Source organism: Montipora capricornis, chromosome 11, assembly GCF_036669925.1.
Source record: "Montipora capricornis isolate CH-2021 chromosome 11, ASM3666992v2, whole genome shotgun sequence".
In the NCBI taxonomy this organism is placed as follows: Eukaryota; Metazoa; Cnidaria; class Anthozoa; order Scleractinia; family Acroporidae; genus Montipora; species Montipora capricornis.
Genome location: NC_090893.1, coordinates 4,486,447 through 4,498,286, shown reverse-complemented (window position 1 = coordinate 4,498,286; position 11,840 = coordinate 4,486,447). Strand labels below are relative to the sequence as shown.

The 11,840-nt window shown below is 39.4% G+C and overlaps 1 protein-coding gene across 1 annotated transcript in view; it reads left to right on the top strand.

Annotated features, from left to right (window-relative positions):
* The window catches only part of LOC138024890 (AP-3 complex subunit delta-1-like), a 64,417-nt gene that overhangs the window by 46,991 nt on the left and 5,586 nt on the right, over window positions 1–11,840 (top strand). Inside the window, exons 39-44 of the mRNA XM_068872085.1 lie at window positions 3,913–3,988; window positions 5,161–5,212; window positions 5,946–6,034; window positions 7,397–7,482; window positions 7,590–7,647; window positions 11,167–11,236. Of these exons, the coding sequence (XP_068728186.1) occupies window positions 3,913–3,988; window positions 5,161–5,212; window positions 5,946–6,034; window positions 7,397–7,482; window positions 7,590–7,647; window positions 11,167–11,236 (431 nt within the window). The remainder of the gene's footprint in view (window positions 1–3,912; window positions 3,989–5,160; window positions 5,213–5,945; window positions 6,035–7,396; window positions 7,483–7,589; window positions 7,648–11,166; window positions 11,237–11,840) is intronic.

The following is an 11,840-nucleotide window of genomic DNA, read 5'->3' as shown; positions in this document are numbered from 1 at the left end:
AATCAGATAGAGTCATTGTGGATCCAGACAGAGCCATTGTGGGTCTATCATTGGGTAGTGAAACTGGATCAGTTGTGCACAATAAAATGTTAAGAGTATGAAGCAGAATGCCTTTTGTCTTGCTGGATGTATGATTACATTCCTCTCTCAGTATCTTTACACACAGTGCAAAATTTAGACTGGATTTTTGCTGGTGCAATGCATGCAAAAGTGAAATCAGTATTTTCCAAACACATGCAGGTGAATGGTTTCATTATCATGATTCTCATGTCTCCCCACCCTCATCCCAGCAAGGCTCTACAAGGTGATCGACAAAGCTGGTGAAAACAAATACAGTTACCAGCCAGCTGCAGGAAAAATACTGGAAAAATATTTTCAACGATGGACCACTACCAAACTCCAAGTAAAAGGGAAACATCAAGTAGCATTGGAGTCAAATTTATACTTAGTTTCAAAACTTTTTTGGGATCCTCTCTTAAAATTAAGACTTATTTTCTTTATTTTATTGCCTCGCTCTTGTAAAAGTAACTAGTGTTGTAAAATATGAGAATGGAGGGCAGGGAAGTGACTTATCCAAGTTGCCAAATGAGTGGGATGCAGGCATGAAAAGAACTTAAGCTTATTTCTCAATTTCAAATGATTCCAGTGAAACAAACAGACGATTTCCTCATTGTACAGGAGCAACATAAGTCATCTTCGCAGAAGGAATTATCATTCTGCCCTCGCAAAGATGTTTACCCGGCGTTTTCCTTTTCAGTGCACAGTTTTCCCCCCAGAGGTTTACCAACGCAGAGACCATCGCGACTAATAACATTACGAACTTCGTCCTTTTGCTCTAGCGCTCGAATGCAAGGTAAAATTCTCCTGGTTTGAACTATAGTTTTTTGGTTTGAAAAGACACATGGAAGATTAGTCTTTCAGGAAGCTCTCTTCAAAATTTAAACCTTATCAAAGTAGTGTTGTCCTTATCATCGCAAAATGAAAACAAACACAGAGAATTTAAATTGCCGCCATTTTGCCGCGGTGTCAGCCCTGTGGACACCGCGGCAAAATGAGTGCGCAGGCTTGAGCCACGCGCGAATCGTTTCCACGCGCGAGGGACTGGTACCAATTAAATTTGCAATAGAAACAACAGCGCGGCAAAATGGCGGCAATTTAAATTCTCTGTGTTTGTTTTCATTTTGCGATGATAAGGACAACACTACTTTGATAAGGTTTAAATTTTGAAGAGAGCTTCCTGAAAGACTAATCTTCCGTGTGTCTTTTCAAACCAAAAAACTATAGTTCAAACCAGGAGAATTTTACCTTGCATTCGAGCGCTAGAGCAAAAGGACGAAGTTCGTAATGTTATTAGTCGCGATGGTCTCTGCGTTGGTAAACCTCTGGGGAAAAACTGTGCACTGAGAAGGAAAACGACGGGTAAACATCTTTGCAAGGGCAGAATGATAATTCCTTCTGCGAAGATGGCTTATGTTGCTCCTGTTGAATGAGGAAATCGTCTGTTTGTTTCATTGGAATCATTTGAAAGTGAGAAATAAGCTTAAGTTCTTTTCATGCCCGCATCCCACTCATTCGGCAACTTGGATAAGTCACTTACCTGCCCTCCATTCTCATATTTTACAACACTAGTTACTTTTACAAGAGCGAGGCAATAAAATAAAGAAAATAAGTCTTAATTTTAAGAGAGGATTGCAAAAAAGTTTTGAAACTAAGTATAAATTTGACTCCAATGCTACTTGATGTTTCCCTTTTACTTGGAGTTTGGTAGTGGTCCATCGTTGAAAATATTTTTCCAGTATTTTTCCTGCAGCTGGCTGGTAACTGTAATTTTTTTCTCCAGCTTTGTCGATCACCTTGTAGAGCCTTGCTGGGATGAGGGTGGGGAGACATGAGAATCATGATAATGAAATAAGAAACCATTCACCTGCATGTGTTTGGAAAATACTGATTTCACTTTTGCATGCATTGCACCAGCAAAATCCAGCCTAAATTTTGCACTGTGTGTAAAGATACTGAGAGAGGAATGTAATCATACATCCAGCAAGAAAAGAGGCATTCTGCTTCATACTCTACATTTTATTACGCACAACTGATCCAGTTTCACTACCCAATGATAGACCCACAATGACTCTATCTGGACCCACAATGACTCTATCTGATTCCTTTTCAACAACAACAACCACAACAACTACTATGGTATGTGTTACCACAAAACACAATATACAGTAACTCAAATATCTCTCTAATTTTATTGTTATAAGAACCGTATTTCATTATTAAGACTATTACAAGTAGGAGCATCCTCAGAAGTTAATATCCAAACCCATGCTCAGCAAGAGAAAGACCAGTGAGAATAACATACAGCTGTATTAATGAAAGTAAGACAGTTTACTTGAATTAAAAAACCAAATTATATTTGCTTGTTCAAACATTAACTTAGAAGGTGTGGCAAGTAAATAATTATCGTCCCTTTTCTAGACAATTTTGAAGAGCTGTTTGGAAACCATCTTGTATTAATCACTGACATGCTCACATCTGTGATGTTTAATCTGCAGTAATACTGTTGTCATCATGCAGGATCTCATGCAGGAAAAAATGAGAGATGAATAACAACCCTGGCTTTTTTCATCACAAAACCAATAAAATATTCAACGCTGAAATCCTCATCACAATCTCTGAAAACAATCTGGAATGTTGCTTGCCATGCATGGTTTGACCAGATCAGCACACACACACCAGGAAGAGTTTTAGACTTAAGCACTGGAATAAGAATAAATGACATGTTTAAGAAACAACAGGAAACTGATCAAAGTAAAACAATAATATTATTATCACTTGGTCATTTTCATGCACAGATGTCACTTAAGATACTTGAAAAAAACATGGAAATGTGTGCCCTATTTGTAAAGGTCCCTTTACAAAAAAACTGAACAACTTAACTGACTCCCTTAATAAGAGGTTTTGTCTAACAATGCAGATAAAAACAGTTGCTCACATCTTGAAAGTAATGACAGTCAAAATGACAGCCAGCCAGATATCAACACTTTCCACAAGATTTCTTCAGGTCAGATGACTGGGACAATGAAATCAACAGAAATCTAGAGATCAATTAAATTTAATCATACCACAACCTGGTGTGTCCTGCAAAGCAACACAGAGCTGGAAAAGAAAGAGCACCACCATCTACCATACAAACCATTGCTCTTGCTGTGGAGAACCAGGTCACAGAAAAATCCATGGCTCTCGTATCACATGTCAGAGGTTAAAACTTTTGTTTTCTCAAAACCTTCCGCGTTTTTAGAGGAAAATGTTATCAAAAAATGTTATCAGTTTAAAATTTACAACTTTTAGGTCTTCAACGGTGTAACCGAAACACGAGCAAACATGGTTTGGCAAAGATAACTTCCATGGAAACGACATAAACAAATAAATATTTCATGCCTAAAATAAGCTTACCTCTTTTGACTTTTTCGTTGGAAACAACTCGGAACTACTGTTTAGTTTTTCTGTCGAGTCCATGTTGAGCGTGAGATCTTGATCATCAAAAGGTCCAATAGAACTTTTCCTTCAGCACCGAATAAACTCAAAAACAGAGAGCTCAAAATCTCGAATCAAATGAATCAAATGTGTTCGAAGCGGAGCATGCGCACTCATTTTGCCGCGGTGTCCCCTGTGTGGAAGATACATCACACATGCGCACAACCATTTCACGCGGTCACTTAGCAACCATGGACAGCAAGGCTGGGCACTGCACGAAGATGTGTGCATGCATCGCAGACTTCTACTTTACCAGCTCAATAGCTGAAGAAAACATAGACGTTTGATAAACTGCCTTTTTTACCTTTATCTTTATCTTAGTACGTTTTTGTCAGTCTTTGTTCTTGACAACTTCCTGCTACATTCATTTCACAGTAATTTGACTGATCGTCACATCAAGTCACTGGAATTTAACGTTTTAGACTCTCTCAATACAAAACTGATTAGACCGGTAAGTGAACGCTTAAGTTGTGCACTTTTCAAGAATTCTCTATTTAAGCAAGTTTCTATGGTTTATAAGCTGATAAACCACGCGGGATGTTGGTAGAAGCACGAGAAGAATTCGTTAATCATGAGCCGCAGGCGAGTGATTGACGAATTCTTCGAGTGTTCTTCCAAAATCCCAAGTGGTTTATCATGCCTATAAACCATAGAAACCTGTGGTCTATTGCTTTTATATAATAATTCAGAAGTCGCGCGATTTTTCCATGTGTTTACTAGCACAATAAAACATAGCTGATTGACCAATCAGAGCGCGCGCATTGATTTGGTTATTAGGCTGATTTAGCAATAGAACGGGAACGTCAGTGGCGACGTCGCGCGCAGCAAAACTACCAATGAGAATTTAGAATAGAGAAGAAAAGAGTGGTGTCTACTCTATTCTGAATTTTCATTGGTGTTTTTTCTGTGCACGCCGTCGCCACCGACGTTCCCGTTCTGTTGCTATATCAGCCTATTATATAATTTCGAATATCACGTAATACACTTTGTTTGCCCCTCCCCAAATTCTCCATAAACTATTGTTTTCAAATGCTCTTGGGGACACTGCATCTTCCCAAGAGCATTTTACAGTTGTAGATACGTATCAATGCAAGGTCACCAACAGCCTCGCAGCCATTCATAGGCTAGGTCACTGAGCAAACAAATGTAAAATGGCCTATTTGGCTTCTCAAGCCTTTTATGAAATGCATTTATCAGTGATTTTTCAGGGAAAATTCCTTGCAGGAGTCAAAACCTACGACCGTCCCTTTACTAATTTCCCAACCCCCCCGCCCCGCCCCCCCCCCCCCCCTTGAAGACTAAAATAGTCTGGCGTTAGACATTACACTAAGACTCACTCTCACGGGTCAATGAGTACGGTTATTTTAATGCACAAATAACCGTACTCTCTATTTCATCGGAACCAGTAACCATTTTCAGTTTGCAAGGGTCAGCTTGAAACGGCCTCTTCTTTTTGCCACAGCTCACCAATTTTTAAAGATAACTATCTCCAGTCTCCTCCATCTTTCTTAATGTGGTATATTTCTGTAACCTGAATTTGAAAAAAAGAGCGTGCAAAGAAAGATCGAATTCAATTGAATTCAATTTCCTATTTTTTAACGCCACCACTGATTTAATTTACAGATCGGTTGTTCCTCCCAAGATAGCGTTCCAGTCCCGTTTCATCTCTTACCAGGTGTGTAGCTGCATTAGTTTTATCAGTTCAATTCTAGTGATATTGTTTAAAACGTAGTTTAATCACTTTTCCACAGAATGTATGCCTGAGTTTGGTCCCGCTAACTTAACTTAATATGCAAAACCAAAATAATGGCGAAATGATACTTAGTGTACTCAATTAGTGGAGCGCGCGTAGTGTAGTCGATATCGCTCGCGGACTGCATTTCAGCGCTCCGCGGTGAAATCCCAGCGGTCGTTCCAAAAGTTCACTCAGCTTTCCATCCATTCGTGGTGGGTAAAATGAGGACCAGTATTACTGGGGACAAGTTGTGCATACAACGGGATTGGAGTGGCGCCCACCCCTCCCTGCCGAAAGTTGCGGTAGAAGCTAAAGACAAAGGAGCCTTCGGGTTGTCTTCGATTTTCGGTCGGCCTCTTGTCTCTTGTCTTTTTACTCAATAGCCCTTTTAACGGTTAGTTTTTCTCATTTGCATTACAATATAATCTAGCATGTATGTGAGGCAATTTCGGGCTATTTTGTAGGTTTAACCCGAAATTGCCTCGCATCCACGTTAGATTACATTTTAATGCAAATGAGAAAAACTAACCGTGAAAAGGGCTATTGAGATCTTTCCAAAAAAACTTGGCTCCAAGATGTAGCCAACATAGGGCAATTGTTTTTAGTCCATTTGCTTTCATTTGAAACTGGTTGCTTCTCAAAGCCCTCACTTGAACTTTTGTTTGCTTTACAGATTCTTCAAACGAGGGACAGTTTGCTTTCACTGTAGATAGCATTGTAATGTCACAGAAGCTTCGTGGAACTCTCACCTACGTTGTAAAGGTGCTACTGCCATTTCTTGTCGTAGTCTTGAGTTGAAAACGCTCCACTTTTGGCACCGGTTTCGATAACAGTCTCGATCGGTGTCGTGTAAACAGAAGGTGTAACCGCATCGAAATCGATGCGGTTACAAGTGAAACCGCGTTCGTGTAAACGCTGCCTAACTTTACTCGATCACAAGTGTTTCGCGATTATTCGATCTCCTCCGACTTCTACGATGTGGGCGAAGTATCTTAAACATAAATTGGTACGAGAGGTTTCAGAGTAAAAATAGAGAATGAAAAATTCTCTATTGCGTGCTCACGTTGCCGTCAAACCTCAAATTTGGTGATATCACATCGTCATTATACAGAGGACCGCAAAAATATATGATAAAACCCGTGCAGCACGATTATGAATGCTCTTTTTAACCAATGATATCATTGTTTTGTGGCGTTGTTGTTGTTGTTGCCGTCTCCATTGTCATTTCTTAAGCTCCCAAATAATGATGATGACAACGGTAATAGGTAGCTTAAGCAACGCCTAGGATGAGAACGAAAAATCCACAAGAAAAAACAAAGGCAATGGCTCTGCACGCTTCACACATTGCGCTTTACATGTTGGTACGTTTTTTAGCCGTTCTCGTCTTAACAACGCCTGGAAATGACCAATCCGAGGTTTTATGGACGAAGCGAGCACCTGGTGATGTTTCATCCATTTTTTTCCCAAACATCTGCCCCATTCATACCGATTTTATTTCTGGAAAGTTGGCACAATTTTTCATGCCGAACGACTTAAAATAATCGGGTGATCATCACAGTGACGCGTACCCTTGATTGTCCTTGTTTAAACTCCCTGATGATGATGGTGATGATGATGATAATGAGGATGATGATGACGACAACGATGACGACAACGATGACGATGATGATGACGCCGATGGTGACGACGACGATAACGACAACGATGATGATGACGACGACGACGACGATGATGATGATGATGATGGTGACGACGATGATAACGACGACGATGATGGTGGCGACGATGATAACGACGACGATGATGATGACGACGATGATAACGGCGACGATGATGACGACGACGATGATAACGAGGACGATGATGACGACGACGATGATAACGACGATTATGATGCCGACGACGATGACGATGATGATGGTGACGACGCTGATGAGGACGACGATGACGTCAATGATGATTATGAAAACGACGATAACGTTGACAACGCTGATGATGTAACCGAGCAATTATGCTTGTGTCAATGTAAAGGATACATCGTCAGACGTGTTTTTGCATCTGTTATGAGGAACCCAAAACCGTGTGCTTCTCTACTAAGTCCCCTTTCACCTTTTGTTTTCTAAGGATAATGAGGGTTCTACAAGCGAAAAAATGGATTTCTCCGTCTTTTTACCCTGCTCATCATTTCTGATATCCACGCCGCTCTCAAGGTAAGCATACCATGATTAAGACTTTCTTTTGATCTAGAGGCCGGCTTTGCTTTAGTTGTTCGGAATCTATTGCAATGACTACTCATTTTTTTTTCTGATTTCCGTAGCGTGGATTTCGCAAACCTTCTAGGAAGCGGGACCTTAGCAAATAAAAGCTCGATTAAGGTTTGTTGTGTGCCTGTGTTTTGGTTTTCAGTTTCACATTATGTTACTTAATAAGACTAAAGAGTATGTGCGTTTTGTCCGAGATTTTTTCAGTCACAAGAGTTGTTAAGGTGGCTGAACACAGTTTTCTCGCGCGCAAGGATTGCAAAAAAATAAACATGGCTTCATTTTATTAGCTCAATGCTTCCGCTATCTGTACTATTTCTCCTCATAATTGAACAAAATGTTTGGATGGTTTTAGCTTTTTATGAGAAATGTATGTTAGAAAACATAACGATGCAGAACACTCTACAATTCACAGATCTTTCTTTGTCAATCGAAAGAACCCAGTTAAATGCAGCGCATGCGTAGTAAGATAAAATTTTGCGATTAAATGCGGAATAGCTTTTTCGGAAATACGCCTATTTCTCTAGAACCACTCGTTCGAATTTAACGAAAATTTGGCACGAAAATATTTTAGGTCGTAAGTAACTGGAGTATTGAAAAATTTGAAGTGTAACAAAGGAAATTTTAGATATTCCAGTGAACCTTCAACAAGGGATAATTAAAGATCTCTCTGTCAAATTCTTATTAAAATAGTGTTAACTTGTGAGCATCGTTACAAGCTTTTTGCATACAAATTATAAAGAAAATTCAACGACCAGATTTTCTGCCAATAAAAAAACCTGTTTATATTTACTCATGTTGCCATGGGAACGGCATATATGTCAGCTTAACTATCAAAAAATCGAAGTTCGTGTTGTTAACTTGCTACCATTTTTGGCGACCAAGGGATCAAGGGTTTTAGAGAAAAAGGCAAATGAAACAGGTATTGAAAACTGTATTCAGCCACCTTAATACCCTTTGTCTCCCAGGGATAATTAGCATGTAAATTCTCCTCACAGTTTCAATAAAATGACATTTAGACAGGTACTGAGAATTAAGATTATCCTTGCTTATAAGAGGAAGACAATACAAATACTAGGCTGTTTGCGTATAAAATAAGAGGTTTGTTTTGTTGCCTGTTTTCCGCTGAACTCATGGTGGCAGAAAGTGTTGAACGTGAGAGTCAGTTGTGGTTGGCGACGACCATAGATGAAACTGTATAAAGTGTTTACATGGACTTTTCATCCCTGAATAAAATTTCATCGCGGTGCTGAGGACTGGGATGAAACAATGACCCTTCATCCCGTGTTTAATTAACACGTTTCATTCAGCAAGCATGTAAGCAGTTGCTACGTAATGACCAGAAACTGAGACGAAACTCAACCAGGCACGAATTTCGTCCCGAGATAAATCATTTTTATGACACTTTTTCAGGAGAAATCTGCGTTTCGCTAAAACTCAGCGAAACTTCTATGAATTCCGCTCGTTTATGTTCGGTAAAATATGCTTGTAGTCTAGGTTGAGTTGCATAATACCAAAAGGCGGCATTACTTTTTGCAGATGGCAAAACAATAGATGATGTTTTCTCACTTCCTTGTCCAAAATGTGAATTTGTCAAGTTTCAAGCGATCTCACTTTAATTTGTGCGCGCTTCAATAATTGCTTTGATTCCGATCTCAAGAATACGGTGGCTTATTGCTGTTAAGATATTACCTTTGATTATAAAAAATAAGACCGATCAATTTTAAAATGTTTTTGTTAGGCTGCAACAGATTAAGTCTTTGGCGATCATGGTTTTTAAACTCTTTAAACACAATCGAGCACAGATCGGGGAGTTGCGCACCGACACAGCTACAGCCTTCTGTAATCGAGGCGTCTGTGGGAAGAGTATTACAATCTGAGAATTTATCAGAATTCCGTTACAATTCAGCTAAATGAAGTCCTACTTCCTTTACATAGTCGACTGAGATTGAGATGTAGTCGACTGAGATGTACGAGTCAATAATTTTAGTTTCCGTTTCGTTGCACGTGCTCGAAGAGATGCAAAAGTCCTTCCCTGGGTCCCCGTCTCGACTATATCATGCTGACGCTGAATTTTACTCTCCCCTCTCCCCTGAAACAGCTTCCCTTACTCACCGTCAACTTCCGACAAAATGTCCTTGCCGCCGCTCCAAACAATAGGGTTTTGTGCATAGGTGTGATATGGAATTTGATCAGGAACAATAGGTCATTTCTTGATACGTTCGCACATTTCTTGTCGAACTTTATGACATTTGAAAGGAAAAAAAAAAACAAACAAAAACCCGGTGTCTTGCCGTTATTTTGTCACAGATGTATCCTTTGTTTCTTGAGTTGAAAGAAACACGCAAGGAAGCTTGATCACAGGTGGCCGCTGGAATCGATATCACTTTCGATTTTGCGATTTTCTTTGTGCATCGAAAAGTACAATAGAAATATTGAACGTAGCAAAAATATCCAAACATGTTTTTCGCTGATGGTACCCTTTTATGTTCGCGGCACGAAATTTGTTGTTTTTATGTCGCTAATTTTGTTGCTGATTACGTGTTTTTTTTATTCTCGACACTTCCTAAAAACTTCCTTCTGCTCTTCCTAAAAACTGTGTATCAATATTTATTTACGTTTGCATCAATGTTTGTTTTGCATAAAGCAGGCTAGCAAAATCCTTACCTTGCTTAGTTCGCATTTTTGAACGTTAAAATATAATTTTCGGTGCTGTGTTTCTGATAGGAAGTCGTATATTTTGAGGTCTCCCATCCAGATACTAACCCTACCAGAGAAGGATTCACTTTAGTGAAATTTTGTGGTGGCAAGCTGTCAGACACGCAGAGTACAAGCTTAAACTTGCTGTAAAAAAGGAGTTGCAGCCAATATTTCTTGATTCCCTTCTATTTTCTTCAATCTTTCTGGGTTTAGTATTTTATCGGTAACTACATGTCTTCTCAGGGGGCTATTTACTTTAGACATCTACCATAACGCTATAATGATTTACGAAACCAAAACAATATGGTGTAGTATTAGGGCTACATATTATGCAAAGACAACCTGAATCTCCTGAAAAACAAAACACAGTTCAGTTGACAGTTATGGAATAAAGCACTGTGTCAAGTTACTGCACCACCACACGTACGCAATGCGTGCCTATTTTGTACTTTAATACCCCCTTGAAGGCTTGTCTGTGTATTCGAAGTAAATTTCGTACAAGTGCCTTGGGATCGTAGTTGTAGTGACGTCATTTTCATTCACGTTGTCTTTGGTGCAAAGAGAGGTTCTTCTTTGTGCAGAATGCATTTGTCTTCTTAGTTTTAATTGTTTTTTATTTAACAGGCCTCAGTTGTTCAAAGCGGACCAGATAACTTTATCCGGTGGATAAGTCACCATCCGTCAGTTTCAATCGCTGCAATTATTTCAGTATTTGCACTCGTAACTGTGAATATGCACACTCTAGGCACGTATATAATAAAATCTTGGCCGACGTTAAACGTGAGGTATATTTATGTACTTTAGATAATGACTTAACAACTGGATGAAGTTAACCAACCTTTGAACTACTGGGGCCAGAATATAAGTTTCTCCAAGAAACTTCTGTGAGAGTAGAGAAATTAATTGATGAAAATCAATCGCTTTTATCGACAGGTTGCAACCCCAGAGACGACGGAATTTAGCACAATAATTACCAAGATTTGTATTCTCCTACATTTTGCAGGTAATAAAAGTGAATTATTTTAACTCGTGTACCAAAGCAAGTGGATCGTTTTGGAACGTTTAGCAAAAAATGGAGGTGTGATGGCCACGCCCTATCACAGGGGTGGGTTTAATCTGAACTGGCAAATTAAGGTGGCTTAAATCAGTTTCATCTCTGGTAACTTGTCATGTCAAAAAAATGACTGCATCTTGTTCAGCAATAATTGGTGTCTCACATGGTACCATAACATCGCTGTTATGCATCGCTGTTACGTGATAAAGTGTTTTAGTGTCATTCCTTTTAAGAATTCTAAGAGCAAAGGTCTCTTGAAAGTGTTGAAATTGGTTTGAGCCACCTTAACTTGAAATTGTCAAATAAACAAATGGCGTACTGCTCGGTGGCTTTTATTTGTGTGCTACGTTTGTGATTTTACACACTACTTCGGTGCAAGTCTGCATTCAGTCAAGTCCACAGGGTAACGGGAAACGTAAATTTATTCCTTTTTTCCTGATGTAACCAGTGGCCAAAACGATGAGAGACTATTAATCAGATTAGCAATAGACACCGTGTCTCCACCTCCTTTTTGTTTGACGTCCACCGGAATTTCCTGTTTGTCAAGATTTTT